Source organism: Leptonychotes weddellii, chromosome 15, assembly GCF_054177405.1.
Source record: "Leptonychotes weddellii isolate Sample4059 chromosome 15, ASM5417740v2, whole genome shotgun sequence".
NCBI lineage: Eukaryota > Metazoa > Chordata > Mammalia > Carnivora > Phocidae > Leptonychotes > Leptonychotes weddellii.
Window position 1 is genome coordinate 5,397,665 of NC_138383.1, and position 16,535 is coordinate 5,414,199.

At 63.6% G+C, this 16,535-nt stretch overlaps 2 protein-coding genes across 12 annotated transcripts in view; one reads left to right on the forward strand and one right to left on the reverse strand.

Moving 5' to 3' along the window:
• RECQL5 (RecQ like helicase 5) overlaps positions 1–3,511 on the forward strand; it is a 35,130-nt gene extending 31,619 nt beyond the window's left edge. For 2 of the 11 annotated variants that reach the window (XM_081804498.1, XM_081804499.1), the window contains exons 13-19: positions 23–96; positions 406–499; positions 784–1,727; positions 1,884–1,974; positions 2,198–2,422; positions 2,652–2,721; positions 2,814–3,511. In XM_081804498.1, the coding sequence (XP_081660624.1) occupies positions 23–96; positions 406–499; positions 784–1,727; positions 1,884–1,974; positions 2,198–2,422; positions 2,652–2,721; positions 2,814–2,914 (1,599 nt within the window). In that variant the 3' untranslated portion in view covers positions 2,915–3,511. Of the gene's footprint in view, positions 1–22; positions 97–405; positions 505–783; positions 1,728–1,804; positions 1,975–2,197; positions 2,423–2,651; positions 2,722–2,813 lie in introns of those variants that run through there. The other 9 variants (XM_081804500.1, XR_014140387.1, XM_081804502.1 and 6 more) reach the window with 9 other exon arrangements.
• A 3-nt stretch (positions 3,512–3,514) lies between these two features.
• MYO15B (myosin XVB) overlaps positions 3,515–16,535 on the reverse strand; it is a 29,026-nt gene continuing 16,005 nt past the window's right edge. Inside the window, 38 exon segments of the mRNA XM_081805949.1 lie at positions 3,515–3,978; positions 4,154–4,294; positions 4,392–4,525; positions 4,708–4,841; positions 5,183–5,307; positions 5,443–5,585; positions 5,755–5,848; positions 5,971–6,048; positions 6,173–6,267; positions 6,358–6,473; positions 6,567–6,643; positions 7,854–7,930; positions 8,342–8,414; positions 8,508–8,568; positions 8,736–8,863; positions 9,273–9,439; positions 9,560–9,671; positions 9,951–10,092; positions 10,171–10,289; positions 10,508–10,626; positions 10,757–10,832; positions 11,399–11,458; positions 11,691–11,803; positions 12,274–12,481; positions 12,595–12,685; positions 12,763–12,988; positions 13,071–13,178; positions 13,264–13,342; positions 13,503–13,688; positions 13,789–13,892; positions 14,016–14,114; positions 14,316–14,400; positions 14,526–14,602; positions 14,701–14,801; positions 15,052–15,213; positions 15,648–15,720; positions 15,963–16,141; positions 16,224–16,459. Of these exon segments, the coding sequence (XP_081662075.1) occupies positions 3,919–3,978; positions 4,154–4,294; positions 4,392–4,525; positions 4,708–4,841; positions 5,183–5,307; positions 5,443–5,585; positions 5,755–5,848; positions 5,971–6,048; positions 6,173–6,267; positions 6,358–6,473; positions 6,567–6,643; positions 7,854–7,930; positions 8,342–8,414; positions 8,508–8,568; positions 8,736–8,863; positions 9,273–9,439; positions 9,560–9,671; positions 9,951–10,092; positions 10,171–10,289; positions 10,508–10,626; positions 10,757–10,832; positions 11,399–11,458; positions 11,691–11,803; positions 12,274–12,481; positions 12,595–12,685; positions 12,763–12,988; positions 13,071–13,178; positions 13,264–13,342; positions 13,503–13,688; positions 13,789–13,892; positions 14,016–14,114; positions 14,316–14,400; positions 14,526–14,602; positions 14,701–14,801; positions 15,052–15,213; positions 15,648–15,720; positions 15,963–16,141; positions 16,224–16,459 (4,458 nt within the window). The 3' untranslated portion in view covers positions 3,515–3,918.

Below are 16,535 nucleotides of genomic sequence, written 5' to 3' on the forward strand. Positions count from 1 at the left end.
CCGACTTCCCTCCCCTGTGTAGGCCCGTGAGCACTGCCTGGGGCTTCTGGAGGAGGCTCTGAGCAGTAACCGCCAGGCCACAGGTACCACCCATGGGTGAGTGACCTGGGTCACAGGGGCCAAAGAGGCTTCCCCAAGCCCCTGTTCCTTGTAGACCACAAGAACCCCCATCCCCTCTGGCTTATTTGGGCACCTCTCCCGCAGATTGTGCCCCACCCTTCTCCCAGTGCCTGCAGGACAGTAAGCCCCCCGGGTGCCTGGGGTCCGGGTCAGAATCCCTGTGCCCATGGCCATTCCCACCAGGCCCGAAAGTCATCTCCAGGGTCCCCAGGGAGAATCCCATAGGAGCTCCACAGAGAGAGGGCTCAGGCCCGCCTGACGCCTAGTGCTCCTTCCTATCCTCAGACCCGATCTCCAGGCCAAGGCTGTGGAGCTGGAACATGAGATGTTCCGAAATGCCAAGGCGGCCAACCTGTACAAGGCCAGTGTGCTGAAGAAGGTGGGCGCTGGGCAGGGCATGCTTCTGGGCTAGGGTGGGAGAGACAGTCCCTCCAGCCTCCCAGGCTGTCTGCCTTCCTGCTGCCAGAAGGCCGCTTACACGAAGGGAGCCTGACCTCCCTTTGCCGGCTGGAGGTGTTTCCAGCCAACCCCGTCAGGACTGGAATTCGACCAGTGTCCAGTTACCTGCAGCCACGAGCCCCAGAAGCCCACTTGTGGAAAGCCTGGGTTGGAGCTCTCAGGAGCTAGTGGGTGTCACGGCGTCCCTGCCTGTCCCTGAATCAGGTGGCTGAGATCCACAGAGCCTCCAAGGATGGGCAGCTCTACGACGTGGGGAGCAATACCAGGAGTTGCAGTGCGCAGGCCCAGCCCCCAGAGCCCACCGAGTATGACATCCGGCCGGCCTCCCAGGTGTACTCGGTGAGCAGCGTCCTGGCATCCACCCCAAACCTGGGTCTGGGAAAGGCATCACGTCCTTTGTCCTCAGCCAGGGCATGGCTGCTTGCCTTCTCCTGGCATCACAGCCCTGGCCCTAGGCGCCCCGCAGCAGACCCTCCAGCTTCCCTCTGCAGCCCCCACAGCTGTGCTCTGCTCCGCCTGACCGCCCTGAGCTGTCCTGCCGGGTCTCTCCCTCCCCACTCCCAAGAGCCCACCAGCTCAGCCATTCCTGGACCAGCCCATGAGTGCCCTCAGAACCCTTTCTGTCCTTCACAGCTCAAACCCAAGCGGGTAGGAGCTGGTTTCCCCAGAGGCTCCTGCTCATTCCAGACGGCCACTGAGCTGATGGAGAAGATGTGGGCTGAGGAGCAAGCCCCCCAGCCAGTGTGGGGAGGTGAGCAGGAGCCCCACAGCCTCCAGGGGGACTACAATGAGCCCCTCCCTGGGCCCAGAGGAGAGGCCCTTGGAAGCAGTGCTCATTGTGGGGGGTCCTCCCCTGAGAAGAAGGTGAAAAGCCCCTCCAAGGGCGGTGCCAAGGCCCGGGCCAGCAAGAAGCAGCAGCTCCTAGCCGCAGCGGCCCTCAAGGATTCACAGAACATCGCCCGCTTCTGCCAAAGGGCCAGGAGCCCATCTCCCCTCACCTCAGCCCCAGGGGCAGAAGGTGCCGGCCCTTCCTGTGAGGGAGTACAGGGACCCCCAGCAGCCCCAGAGAAGTGCACAAGGGAGGATGGAGCCCTGGGGTGTTTGGCTGCGCTCCCCCAGACCAAGGAGTGCACCGGGGAGAGGCCAAGGTAAGGGCCCTGATAGTTCTGAAATTCTCTGGAATCCTTTTTGCTAACTGGGCCTCTGAAGCTCTGGCCGTTCCTAGGGTGCGCTCTGCTGGGCCGGCTGAGCTGAGGGTGCAGCTGGTGGCTGGGGTCCTCATGCCTGCTCTCCCCTCTGGCCAGAGCCTGCACACTCAGAGACCAGGGGCCCCCTGAAGGCCAGTCCACCCCCACAAAGGAGACACACAGGGGCAAGCGGTCCAGACCCCAGCAGGTACTGACAGGGACAAGGCCATAGGGGAGGAGGCCTGTAGACCAGGCCGATACCTGTTCTGCTCTGGATGAGGGGTTTGGGGAAAATCATCTTTTTTACATCCCAGGGATAGACGGGACAGGCTGGAGGAAGCCAGCGGATGCTGAGGCCCAGTCTTCCAGAACGAGGGGAGGGGCCAGTGACAGGGAACCCAAGAGTGACTCTCCACTCTGGTCCTACACAGGAGAACCCAGAGAACCAGGCTCAGAAGAGGCCTCGCCCCTCAGCCAATGCCTCCATCTTAGCTGAGGCCAAGGAGAGCAGCTCGGCCAGCAATCAGGGCACCTTGAACCCCACAGCCCAAGATTCCTGCCTTCTCCCAGCCCCTGGCATCTCCCTCAAGGAGGCTGCAAATGTTGTGGTCAAATGCCTGACCCCTTTCTACAAGGAGGGCAAGTTTGCATCCAAGGTAAGGTAGATGGGTGGGTTCTGCCCTCCGCTGGGCCTGGGACACTTGGGCGCCGTGGGGGCAGGGAACAGAGCCAGAGGACAAAGCAGGGTAGAAGCAGGCTAGTCCTGAGGTTGACTGCCTCCCTCCCTGGGGTCTGCCTTCCCCTTGGGTCATGGCTGAGGGCCACTGGAGGAGGGGGGCAGGGTAGGGGTCTGTGCTCTTTGCTCCTGTCACCCTCTGCCTCCAGGAATTATTTAAAGCCTTCGCCCGCCACCTCTCACACTCGCTGGCTCAGAAGGCCTCTCCTGGAAGGAGCGGTAAGTGCCCACGTCACCAGGCCAGAGGTGTTTGCGGGGCTTGGTGGCGGGGAGGGGACTGGCCCTCACGTTCCCGCTTCCCGAATCTGTAGTGAAGGAAGAGGCCCAGAATTTCATCAAGCAGTTTTTTCACGGTCGGGCCCGGTGCGAGAGTGAAGCTGACTGGCACGGCCTATGTGACCCACAAAGATGACCAGCTCCTGCCCACTAGGGCCAGAGTGCTCCCCCAGCCTCAGCTGTGGGCCAGCCTGGGCCTCACTCAGGAACAGGGAAGGTGGAAAGCCTGCAGCCATCAGGGGCCTCCTCTTTGCTCAGGGGCCATACCTTCCAACCACACCTTGCTTTGGAGATGGCCCCAGTCACCTCCCAAATCAAGCCCAAGGGACAGAGGCCAGCCACTTTCTGCTTGCAGGGTCTCAGGTCTTCTTCCGCCCAGCCTCCCTGCCTCTTGGCTGGGTTTTCCGAACCAGATCCCCATATTAGAAGCTTGGGGCGGGGTAGGGGGGTGGGGTGTGTGTGGCAGGAGGAAAGAATTGTAGGCCAGGGCGACGCCACCTGTCTGAGGCATTGGGCCGCCTCAGGAAGAGCCTGCTGGCCTCGGCTTCTTGGCCCACTGCCCTTTTCCCTTGCGATGCCAGCCTGTGGCCTGGCCCCAGGTGCAGAGCTTGGGAGCAGGGCAGCAACCAGGCCCTGCTCTCTGCTCAGCTCCTGGTCAGGAAGGCCGGGCCGGACGGAGACTTAGCAGAGAAATAAAGTCCTGTTGGTTTTGAAACACACCCCCACAAACACAGCCTTTTTCTCTTGGGAGTTTTATTTCCTCACTGTTTGCTTTCCCCAGGCCTGGATTCGTGCTGATGTTAGCCAGGGCCTGGGGCCAGCTGGGCACCCCCCCCACCTTCCCCAGCCTGGGCAGCATCAGATGCCCAAGCGAGTTCCTGCAGCCCCTGCTCCAGGCCCCCCCAGGGGGAGTCCTGCTGCTTTCTCAGCTGATGTCACTGGAGCAGCTCCTGCCTCGTGGCCTCCACGTGGGCCAGCAGCGCTGTGCTGTGGCAGGTTCCAGAACAGCCAAGTGGGGAAGTCCAAACCAAAATGGCCTGACAGCACCCAAGGGAGACCTTCCCTGTCAGACTTGGACCTGGGAGGGGGCCCCTTCCTCATCTCCTCCCCTCCTCCATTCCTCTTGGGTGAGGCCGGCCGCTAGTTGGAAGCGAGGCTGCTGTCCAGCAGGAAGGTGATGGTGTACTTCAGCTCCTGGGCCTGCCCGGGGAACAGGCATGTGAGGACAGGGCTCCCCAGTGTGCCCCCCGCCCTGGCCCACACCACACCTGAGCCCCAGGCATGAGCGTGGGCCCAGGCTCCGGGCATGCCAGGCCCGGGTCAGGCACTCCCCGCCTTGCCAGGGTGTCTGTCGTCAGAGGCCCCGGCCACTCACCTTGGGCAGCTCAAACCAGATGGTGTGGGGGCTGTCAGCAGAGCCGTAGTTGAGTTCCAGGCCAGGGGGCCCCCTACTCTCCAGGGGGCTCAGCAGGTGGAGCCGGTGCAGGTCCCTCAGGGCGATGGAGCAGCACCGTTTCTGAGGCAGCAGAGACAGCAGAGCCTGGGGTCACCATGGGGGACGGGAGAACGGCACAAGGGTGCTCAGACTGGTACTGGGGCAGGAGCCTGCCCACCTGGCTGTAGGGGTCCATGAGGATGAGATGCTGGCGGTTCAGTCCCAGGAGGCTGGGTCCGGGCAGGGCCAGTTGACTCACCCGCAGCACCACATAGACAGTGTAGCCAAAGAGGGGCAGCTGGCTCACAGCCTCTGGGAACGGAGGGGCCAGGATAGGTGTTCTGGCCGTTCGGGCCCTGGGACCTGCCCGACTTGGCCCCCAGGTTGGATGAGCGGGGGCAGGGCAGGTAGAGAAGCTTCCTCAGCCCCTCCACCCCCCCTTCCCTTCTGGGCCTCTTGCCTCGGCCCCTGCAACTCCCGGGCCCCAGACCCACCGATGAAGTTGATCTGTGCTTCTTGGGAGCTGCAGACTTGCAGCTGCCTCAGCTCCTGGTCCATCAGGTTCTTTATGATGGCTACGTTCACCTTCGATTGCAGCGGCTTTGGCAAGTAAGCCAGCAGGTCTCGCCTAGGACACAGACCGGTCAGTCAAGGCTGGGTATACAGCAGGGGCTAAATAAATGAGCAGGGGCTACTGTGAGTGAGATTGGGGATCCAGACTTACGAATGAGGCCTGGGCCCTGCCTATGAGGAGCTTGGGGTGGGCAGGTCAGGTGTACATAACCTCCACGACTCCAGGCCCATCAGGTTAAGGCCATGAAGGGTACAAGTTGAGCAGCCTTGACATTGGAAGATCGGGTGGGCGATGCAGGGGCTGAAGGAGAGGCCCTTAGGGTATGTGCTGAGGTGGGCCTCAGCACCAGCAGGGACCAGGGGTGGCAGGAGGTGTGGGGCCGTGTGCACACTCACTCCGACAGGTGGTCCTCTTGCTCCTCTTGGGGCTTGCTACGGTGCTGCAGGGCAGCCAGCCTGGCGAGTCGGGTGCTGGCCTGGGGGCTGACCAACAGCTTCCCCTGTAGGTAGTCCTGCAGCACCTGAGAGGGGACGGCAGTGAGGGGAAGGAGGCCTGGACATCCCCCACCCAGGCAGGGCTTCATTTGCAAGCTGCAGCCCAGGGTCAAGCCACCAGCTGGCTGGGGTTGGGGGGTCACGGGGTTGCGGCAGCTGACCTGCATGTAGTGGGTGGTGATGTAGGTGGGGTTATCGAAGTGCAGCGGGGCCTCCCAGCCGAGCCGCCGGCTGTGCAGGCTTATGTCCTGATCCACCACGTTGTTGAGGTACTCATGGGGCCACAGGGGCCGCACCAGCTCGCCTGCGTGGGGAGCCCAGGTCCACAGCCTGCCCTGACATCCAGGGCCAGCCCTGCCCGCAAGTCCTGCCAGCCCCAGCCTGGGAACTTGCTCGCACGCACACAACCGGCAGGTAAGCCGCCTCCTGGAACCCAGCCTGCCCCCCCCCCCCCGCCCAGGCGAGGGGCTCACCTTCCCTTTTGATGAAGAGGGCAAATTCCTGCACTTCCTGGGGGTCCGTGATGCCCATTTGCAGACATAGCTCCTCCAGCACTTCTGCCACCACCTGGGCCATGTCGACAGGGCCGGGTGTGATGGGGGCAACTAGGCTGGGGTGGGGGAGGCCCAGAACTGATGCCACAGCTTTCCTGTCTCTCCCCAGCCCCTCTTCCCTGGCCCCATGCTCACCGCGAAAGTCCGGATACTGGTTTTGTAATCCATACTCCCTGGCAGGTGAATTATAAGCGAGCGGATTCCTTGCCCTTTCTGCCAAGGCAGGTTGTAGGGTCGGTCCACCAGTGGCCAGAGGCCCCAACTCCCTGTCCCCCACCAGGGAGTTCCATGATGCCCAGCCTCCTGAACCCGCCACCGCCGCCCCCCTCCCCAGTACCAGGAGAGCCTGAGTTTCGCCTGGGGAGGGCAGCTGCCGGCGCCCCCCATATTTGACTGTGCGCTGGAGGTGTTCCTGACTGTTCCAGGCCAGCTCTGCAGAGGGGAAGCAGGCGGGTCACAAGCATCTCCAAACCCCTCCCCAAGCTGCTGAGACCCCAGCCTGGAAGGCCCTCCCCTAGGCACCTTGGCTTGGGCCTGAATCCTGCAGAAACTTGGTTACGTAGGGCATCAGCGTGGCTGACGGGGCAAAGAAGCCTGTCAGGAGGCTGAGGAAGCTCCAGCCGCGAGCACAGTGTTCCCTACAGGGCAGAGAGCCTGGGCTTCAGGCTGGCCAGACCATGCCCCAGCCCTGGGCCGCCCTCTGCCACTGCCCCCCAGCCCTGCATACTCACGGCCGAGGGTGTCTGGTGACCTGCTTGATGACTTGGCAGTAAATCTCATCCCTGAGGTTCTCCTTCTCCCGGCACAACTGTGGGGACGGAAGAGCAGAGGGCAGGGTGGCATGGGAGCTGAAGTCAGAGAAATCCTGCTAACAGCCAAGGCCGGGGCCACCTCTCGGTCTTGGACACAGCTTGTGCCTAATTCACTGTCTTCATCTGCTTATGGGCTCTGCTCAGCCCTGTCTTCTCTGCTGGCTCCCCTTATTTCCTTGACCTCCGGGGCTGCAGTGCCCTTGGGCCTCAGTCTACACGCACTGATGATCTCAGCTGTTCCCACCTGCTGATGACTGCCAGTGCTGGCCTCCAGCCCAGGCTTCTCCCTTGAACCCAGGACCCCCCACTTGGAAGTCCGAACTTCACACTTCCTATGTTCAAAACAGATTCCTGCATCAACCCAGACCCGTTCCTCCCTTAGGCCCCCATACCGAAGACAGTCTTGACTCTGGCCAAGGCCTCCATGACATCCTTGGCCCCGCTCTGTCACACCCCACATATAATTCATAGCAAACCCTGTTGTTCTGAGTCTTCTCCCCTCTGCTGCTACCTCTGGGCCTGGCCCTCACCATCCCTCACCTGTGATCATTGCAATAACCTCCTCTGGCACTTCTATCCCCCTGGGAGGGGTGGCAAACAGCGTCCCCTGAAAATGTAAGCCAGTCTCTGCACAACCCCTCGAGTGAGTGCCCATCTCTCTTGAGAAATCAGAGTCCCAAGAGTAGCCTACGATGGCCTGCCATGAGCTGTACCTGCCAACTCTCCCCAGCCTCATCCTCCACTATGTCTTGGCTCACTGGGCGCGCCAGCCACGCTAGCCTTGCTGGTGCTAAGGCTCATCCTCATCAGGACTGTTGCCCCTGCCCCTCTCTGCATGTGATACCCCCAATGCACACCTGCCTCTCCCCCCAGCTTCCCTCAGATCTCTGCTCCAGGGTCGCCTCACCCCCGAGCCTCTGCCTTAGAGCAGCCCCCTCCCTGCTGTATCATGCCCCACAGCACCTTTTACTCTTAGACACATTGCGTCATGGTTTACCAGATGTCTCCTCTCACTAGACTGTAAGTTTTGTGGGGACTGAGCCTGCTTGGTTCACCGCCATGCCCCCAAAATACTTTTGGATGATTTGAATGACTAGTGACCGAGGGAAGGGGGAAGCCACTCAGGCCCAGGCAGGAGGACAGGAACAGACCCTCAAGGCACACAGAATCCCACCCAAAGCTTTCAGCACACAAGCTCTTGCTTACCCTCAGCAGGTCATAAAGGAGCTCCATCTCATTCTTGCCCCGGGGCTTAGGCTGGTCCCCCATAAATTGCATCAGAGCTGCAGGCAGGATGAGAAGCATGGGGAGCTGGGTTGGGGGCCTGGTTTTGGCTCATGCTGTCGCCAGACAGGGCTTTCCCTGTCATCTCATGCCTTGCTCCCAAAAATGCATGTGAGCCAGGCAGAGCAGAGCAGTCTCCTCTTTACTGATGAGGAAACAGGGCTCAGAGAGGTTCCGTGGGCACCTGAGGCTGCTTATAGCACGTAGACATCTGGAAATAGCACTGCCTTCCTGCCCAGACTCCACGCAACCCACCACCCCTTGGGAGTGAGTAGAAATAGGTGAGAGCTATGGGGATTCAGTAACCACCAGTGAGCTTCCCTGAGTTGACAAACAAGGACAGAAGGCAACCTGGCGCCTAGGTCCGAGGCACCACAGACACGGGGACTCAGGATGCTGTGGTCACTCACCCTGGAAGCTTTCCACAGCCTGCCTGTTTGTGTCCTCATCACTGAGGCTGATGAGCGATTCTCGTATGGGAGCCTGTGGCCAAAGAGACTGGGTTGTGGGTCTGGGGTCCATGGGAGCCAGCGGGCAGGTCCACTGGCCCGACTCTTCCCCACCTGTCTCCCTCACCTTGCTGTACTGCACGAGGCCGGCCATGGCCTTCTTAGCATCTCCACCGGTGTGGTCCAGCCTGAGGGGGCAGAAGCAAGGACAGCCCTGCTTGCTCGGCCCTCCCGCCCCCATCACAGGTTGTGTCGGGAGGGTGCTAAGAACACTGGCCCGGTGGCTCCGAGCGGGGAGGCCCACTTCGGGGAGGCCGAGGATGGGCAGGCAGAAGGGTGGGCCCAGGGCACTCACAAGGTCTGGGGCTTCCGGAAGTGGTACAGGGCAAATTCCTGCATGGTGTAGTGGCGGGAGTCCGTGGACAGAGAGATGGAGGCTACAGAGTCATCGCTGTGTGCCTGGCTCCGGGGGCGGGCATGGCGCTGGGAACACAGGAGACCTCATGCCACCCGAGGGCCCCCGGCCTGTCTGGAGGCCCTGCCCAGCCCCCCGCCCAGCCCCCCGCCCAGCCCGAGCCAAGGGGAGCAGGCAGAGCAGCAGTGAGCACACCACCAGAAGCCAGGGAAGTCCAGAGGCCTTTACTGAGCATCTTCTAGGGCAGCACTTAATGAAGTGCTGCGAGGGGGCACAAAGGGCGCACGGCCCAGCCCCTGCCCGCAGGGGGCTCACACTCTTGCTGGGGAGACAAGAAATCGGGAAGGGCAGAGGGGCAGCATCAGACCAAGCGCTACCCTAGCCAGGAGGCAGGTGGTCCTGGCCGCTCAGGGGAAATCGAGCCCTTTCTGTCCTCGACATGTTAGGCTTCGCCTCCGCCTCTCCCGTCTTCCTCACCTCCGCTGCCCTCTCCCACTGAGCCAGCCCTGGCTCTCTGTGCTGCAGCTGACTCTTGTGCCGGCCACTCCTCTCTGGCAAGAAGGAAAAGTCTGGGGCAGCAGCTGGCTGAACTATGTCGGCAGGGAAGAGTCCAGAACGGCCCCCGGTGGAGCCAAACTGCCAGCCTGGAAGGTATCCGACCGAGGACAGCGCCTCACCCACCTGGCCCCTCTGCCCCTCCCAGGCTCTGCCATGTGCTGGCCCCCCCACCCCGTGCCGACTGCCCTGCTTTCCCCCAGGGATACCGGGCTCCAGCGAGGGCACTGGCAACAGCTTGATGAGGTCCCCACGGTGGAAGCTGAGGAGGCTGTGGTCATCGGTGATGTAGCTTCGCAGGGCGATGACGTAGCTGGAGTCCTACAGGCAGGAGGGGGAGTAGGCAAGGGAGCCAGCCTGCCTGCGACCCCAGTCCTTCCGGCCCCACCTGCTCCCCCTGTTGGCCTCACTCCCCACCCAGCAGTCCAGAGTTCCAGGAATCCGGCCTGAAGGCCCAGCCCCACCCCGGGCCGCTTGACGGAGCTTGGCAGACAGCTCCGGGACCAGCCAGACCAGACGCAGCCCGGGTGGAGGCCCCCCTACCCGGCCCGGGTCCCCCAGCCCAGCTGCCCACCAGCCCCCTGCCCGGCCTACACTTGCCTTCTTGAGCTCACTCAGGAACAGCTCAATCATGGCCTTGACGGCACTCGCCCGGGCCGTGTGCAACACCAGCTGCTCACTCTTCAGTGACAGCTCCAGGGTGGAGCTGCGCGGGCACTCCACGCCCAGCACCTCAGCAAAGCTGTGCACAGGCGGAGGCATGAGCTGAGAGCCGGCTCGCCCCCGCCAGCCCCCGGCCCAGCCCCCGGGCCAGGTTCACCTGTATGAGCACAGAGTCTTCAGCTGGTTCGGGTGGAAGTCGGGGCCTTTGGTCGCCTTGAGCAGTCTCAGTCCCCGGTGGGACACGCCCAGCAGTTGCACATCACTGCTGCTCTCACCCTGCCCGGAGGGAAGGTGGCTGGGTCACAGACAGGCTCCTGGTCCCCACCACCATCCAAGACGCCCCGGGGCTACTCAGGGCCTGTGCTGCTCTTCGTCCTTCCGTTGGGGCCCACTCCAGCCCTGGCTCTCATCCCTGCCACAAAGGCCCATGCTGAGCGTGCTGGGATCCAGACCGGGGTGCTGGCGTCCCCAGCCCTACATCCAGCCCCACTGACCGAGACAGGGAAAATTCGGGAGAAATAATTGGCCCAGTTGTCCCTAGCGGCCACCACGATGCGCTTCTTGACACTGTCCTCAGTGGTGTTGAGCGAGTCCAGACCCACCTCCAGGTCTCCTGTGGGCAGGAACGACCCCAGACTGTCCTCGGGCTCCCTCAAAGGGGGGACCCCAGAGTTTGCCCCCTCCCTCCAGACAGACCTAGTCCCAGCACTTAGGCCCCTGATTCCCGGGTCCCTGGACCCTACCCAGCAGCTCTTTCATTTTGCTCCGCTCATCCTGGGAGATCCGGATGCAGGACTCGGCAAAGGTGTCCCTCAGGATCTGGGGGCAGAGCCAAGAGGTCACCACCAGGTCCCAGTGCCAGAGCCCACCATGGAGGCAGCCACACATGGAGGAAAAGCTGGAGAGCCTCGTGGGCACGGGTGGAGCAGGGAGGGATGTGGGGCCTCTGAGCCCAGGGCCGCCCCCCCGCCTCCCACTCGCCTCCCTCAATCACCCGCACTAGCGGGTTACCGCTGCTCGGTCAGCTGAGATGAATTCCCTGAAGGAACAGAACCGGGCGGGGGAGGAGGGGAGACTGCTTTGGAGTTTGGGGGAAGAGGCAGGGTCCCGGGAGCATCCAAGGGCGGCACAGGAACAAGCATCAGCTGCTGAGTGCCAGGGCCTGTGTTGGGGACCGTATACACTTTATTTTGAATCTTCACTGCGGGCCAGTAATGGTCCTTACTCTCAGGGATGTGGTGAGGATGAAGTAAATGAAGGCAGGGCTTGAAACACAGCCCCTGCCCTCTAAGTGCTGGCTGCCCTCACGCCTCTCGCACTGATGGTGACCTGCCCAGGTGCGGGCGCAGTCCGTCTGCCCATGCGCAGGTGGCCCGGGCTCTCACCTGCTCACAGAGGAGCCTGAGGCAGTAGGGGTGGCTGAAGCTCTCCCGGGGGTAGAACACCTGCAGGAGAGCAGGGGCGAGGAGAACAGGTGGGAATGGTGCCCCCTCCCCGCCTACCTCCCAGCCCACCTCTGCCTCCCAGACCCGGAAGGAAAACCAGGCCTGAGGAGGTGGGTCGTGGGGAGGCAGCCCTCAGTGTTTGTGTATGGGGAGATGCTGGGGTCCCACCACAGCCTGCCGCCCCTCCCCAGCCCAGAGAGAGGCCCGGCTGCGGCCCCGGCCTAGTGCCCACCTCCTTGCGTAGGAACAACCTCCAGGGCGGGTTGACGTAGGAGAAGCACACACTGCCGGAAGGCACGAGCAGCTGGGTGGAGACTCCCTGGTCCTCCATGGGCTCCATCCAGCCTGGCAGAGGGAGGGGCCAAAGAGCTTCAGGGGAGGACCTGCCAGAGCCAGAATGATGGGGACACGGGGACAAAAGACCGTCCCCTCCCTCAGGCCCTGCGAGGGCTCGGCCTACTCAACCTTTGCTGCCTCCCTCCTGTCCACATCCCGTCTCCGGCCTCCATTTCCAGCCTCAGACTTTCCCTGCTGCCCCTGACCACGTCAGCAGGGCCACTAAGTTCCTGATGGAGCTGCCAGGATGCACCGAGGACAATATCCCGAGACAGTCCCTCAGTGCCACAAGAGCCCCAGAGGTACCCGTGCCCTGCCCTGGACGGGAATGCGGAAGCTGGGGCTCCTTGCCCATGGCTCCAAAGTCCGGAGCCCCGAGCGCCTGAGCGGCTGACCTCGCAGCCTTGGGCACTGAGAGGCTTCTGGGAACACTGCCCGCCCCAACGAAGCCCACCACAGAAGGCTAGAAGGTTCCTTACCGCGGGGCCCAGCTGAAGGGGTCCCTGGTTCCTCAGGCAGAGGCAGTGGGGGCGCTGGTGGAGGGGAGGGTGCCCGGGCAGCAGGCGGAGTCTGGCCAGAGAGACCCTGGTTCCCCTTGGTGGAGCTGGAGGGCCCAAGCTGTGGCGGGACCTTGGGGCGAGGGGCCACAGCTGGTGGGAGGCCCTTCCCTGAGCTGGGGGATGGCGTCTGGGGAGGCACAGAGAACAGACACAGCTGGCTAGGGGTAAGGCCAAATTTACCCCAGAGAGCCTTGGACCCCCGAGGTGAGAAGCCACGCCCTGGACGGGATGGAGCCTCACCGGCATGCACGCGTGGGCACCGCTGATCCCCAGCTTAGCCAGAGCCTCATCCTTAGGGTTGTTTTTCTTCAGGAAACTTTGTGGGGGCTTCCTGAGAGAAGGAAGAGGTCCTAAGCGCACAGAGCGCCTCCCGGGGGAGTGGGCAGCCCTGGTCGCCCCGAGGCCCACCTGGATGGCTGCACGGGCACGGGCACGGGGCCCGGGCGACTCTGGTACATGCGGATGATGTTGCGAATCTCCCTGCTCGGTTCTGCCCGCCGTTGGGGGGCTGGCTCAGGGTGACCACCAGGCCCCACCCCTGGGGCCGCTGGCTCAGCCTCGGCCTCTTGTGCCCCTTTGGCTCTACCTCGTGTCAGTGGCTTCTTCACTATGGGGGGCGGTGGGGGGGATGGCACTGACCAGGAGGAGAGGAAACGTGTGAGACCCTGCACAGACCCACGGCGCCAGGGCTCCCCCGCCCCCCGAGTCCCCACCACCTGCTCTTGGATTCTCCTCCTGCTCCTGTTCCTCCTCCTGTTCCTGCTCCTGGGGGATCTGTACCTTGGGTGGAGGCTTCACTGTCTTCACCTTGATCTGCTGCTGCCCTGTAAGTGCCCCAGGTGACCCGATTACTCTCCGTGGCGTGCCCAGCGGGCTCCTGGACAGGCCGGCCACCCCAAGCACGCTCACCCATCTTCTGGAAATAGTCCTGTTTCTGCTGGAAGCTCCTGGGCCGCTGGGGCTTCTCTCGGGCCTCCTGTGAGGTCTCCTGTGGGCAGGAAGGGGAAGTGAAGGAGCAGCCCCGCCAGCCAAGTCGCCCCTCTCCCAGCACCGCCCCCCCCCGCCCCGCCCCATCCCTGTGGGGTCTCCCGGCCACGCAGCCCTGCCACCTGCCCGGCCTCGGCTCCTCCCCTCAGACAGGCACCCACCGATTTCAGCTCTTGCTCTGGCTCCCCGCGTGGGGCCAGGGGCTTCTTGGGCTTGGGGGCAACGGCTGGGGGTGAGCTCGGCGAGGCAGCTCCGGGGGCCCGGGCCTGAGGCTGAGCCTGGTGGTGGCGCTGCTGTGTCTGCTGCTCCAGCGACAAGGTCATGGCCTGGGCGGTCATCTGCTGGGCCTGGTGGGGGGAGGGGGCGGCGGGCCTGGTAAGAGCGGCTCCGGCTCTGCCCCGCAGACCTGGCCCCGCGAGGCCCTCTGAGGGCCCTGCCCACCCTCACCAGGATCAGCGCCTGCTGGGTGATGAAGTTCTGCTGCTGGGCCACCAGCTGCCTCGGGTCCACGCTGGGAAGCAGGGGCTGCGGCTGCAGCGGCGGCACCATGGCTGCAAGTGGCATGCAAGTGCCCAGCTGGCACGTGGCCCCCTGCCCACTGCGCCCTCCGGGCCCCAGGGAGGACCTCCCTTCCTCCCTTCCTACCTGGGAAGGGAGCCGCCACCCGGCCTTACCTGGCACGGCAGGGACTGCGCCCATCGCTGGCATCATGGGCACGGGGGCTGGCATCATGGCTGGCTGGTATCCGGGCATCTGCATCATCCCTGGGTAAACTGAGGGAACAGGGCCCCCCCGGGGTCGATCCTTATCTGGGCCCGCAGACCCCCTCCCTCCAGCTCCAAGCAACAAGAAGAGGATGGGCCCCCAGGGTGCTGGCTGGAGCTCTGACCCCAGTTGCCTGGGGGTCCCGGGCCGTGCTTGCCCATGCTGCTGGGCTGGGGAGACCCTGGATGGATGCTCGGCCCTGCACTCACCCATGGGGTAGCTGCCTTGCTGCATGGGCCCAATGGCGCCCCCTCCCTTCATGCGGCTGCTCAGAGCCCAGCCTTGCTCCAGATCCTGTAGGGACAAAGGCCACAGGCCACAGGGTCAGAACTGGAGCCCTGGGAGGGATGGGAGAGGCAATGGAGGCCCCGGTGGGGTAGGGGCAGGGATGGGGTCGGGTGTATGTGCAGAACACTCACGCTGTGGCCCGGGGAGAGGACTGGCTGGAAGAGGTGGTCCAGGAAGCCATCCAGGTTCCCTGAGGTCTGAGACTCCCCTGTGGGGCCAGAGGAGGGTGTCACCCTGGGGTGTGGGGCACCCTGCACCCCCATTCGCATTGCACTGCCAACCTCGCTGTGCCCATTCTGGCCTTACCTGACTGGCTCCTGCTGGGTAGTGCTGGGGCCGGCCCCGGGGGTGGACCTGGGGGCAATGGAGGGGCCTGGATGCTAGGGGCGGGGGGGATGGCCTCAGCTCTGCAGGAGACAATGGGCCCAGCTAAGGGGGTGCCTTGGATAGGGGTGGTGTCCAGGCTGAGGCAAGGAATAGAATCTGCTGTGGGGGGTCATCCCCGTGGGGTGGGAGAAGCTGAGGTGTGTGTGGGGGGGTGCTGGGCCTGTAGCAGGTCCTGCGAACCCCGGGGTGTGATAGGGTGGCTATGGGGGTCACCTATGACAGAACAGAGACAGGAACAGGCTGGGACAGGGGTGCTGGGGTGGCACCTACAAGCCACGGGGGGCAATGGGGTAGCTGTGGGGACTGACTGGGTCCCCCAGGTCCTCAGTCTGGCCGATGAGGTCCAGCACAAAGTCACAGCCCACCAAATCCTGCCAGGAGTCCCCGGAGTGCAGTGACACGGACCAGCCACGGGGGGGCAGCTCCAGGCCTCTGGGAGGGACAAAGGGGCGCCATAGGGAGTGATCAGCCAGGAAGATGACCACCCCGAGGGTACCCAAGGGGAGGCGGCTGAGGAAGGCAGAATCTGGGTGAGGAGCTGGTTTCCTCAGACAGCTCTCCTTTATTCGCACCTCACGACCTTCTGCTTCCACATCGGCTCTGATGCACCCATTTATTTACTGACCTATTTCATTACAATCTGGACCATAGATATAACCTCTACTCTTGCTCCCTAGCTTGAACCTACTGTCTGGCTCCTGCCCACTTACCCCTCTGTGCCCCCCGCCCCGCCAACGCCCTCGGGGAGCAGGCTTTGGCCCTGGGTTTGCAGGAGTCTCGCTCTCCATGACAGGAGAGTGGGCAGGGAGGATGAGGATGGGACAGGGGTCCGTGTTGGCTACACTCCCCATCCCAGGTCCCCGTACCTGCTCTGCAGAATCCACCCGGCGAATTGCTCCCCCGTGGTCCAGGACTCCACCTCGGCTGAGTAGCATTCCTCTGTAGGGACAAGGGGTGGGGGCTGGAGTGAGGGGCAGCAGGTCCTTCCTGACGGGAAGGGGCTGCTGTCCCCATGGGGGTTCCAGAAGCAGGACAGAAGGACAGCAGGACAGGACCCTGTGATCAGAGTCACAGGGGGAGCAGCTAGAGGGCTGAGGCAGGAAGGGGGTCCAGGGAGGGTGAGGAGGCAGGGCTGGCTCCACTGTGGGCCTGGGGAGGCCTGAGCAGAAGGTGAGCATCACCAGTGAAGGTAAAGACGTCCAGAGCCATGCGGCCCCGCCGCCGCCCGGCGGTCCACTCGAGCTGGGTCGGGGGGTGGGCCCGTGCCATCCCAGGAGCCAGATGCGTCTGCTCCAGGGCCCCCAGCAGCTTGTGCTGACACAGCGCTGCCATGCCTCTGGGGGCCTGGTTGGACACAAATCTGCGGGGACAGCACAGGGCTGCTGTGGGGGTGGGCAGTCCACCGATCCCACTCACTGGGCCCCGCAAGGCAGGCCCCTTACTTCAGCAGTGGCTTCTGTAGGGTGGGCATGGGGGGAAAGGCGCTGAGCAGGATGGCCATGAGGACCCAGCTGCGCTGGTTCTGCTGCTCGTCCGCGTTGTGCCAGATCTGGGCCACGAGCTGGCTGAAGAGCTCGTCCCGCAGCCCTGGCCGGCGCTGGCCCTGTCGCACCAGGTATTCGCCCATGCTCTGCTCCTGCCAGGGGGGCAGGGACCCATCCCCCAGGAGCCGCAGCATCTGTAGACGGGGAGCAAGGCGAAGGCAGGACATGCAGGGCTCCCCTGGCGCTCAGCCAGCACCCAGGAGCCAGGGT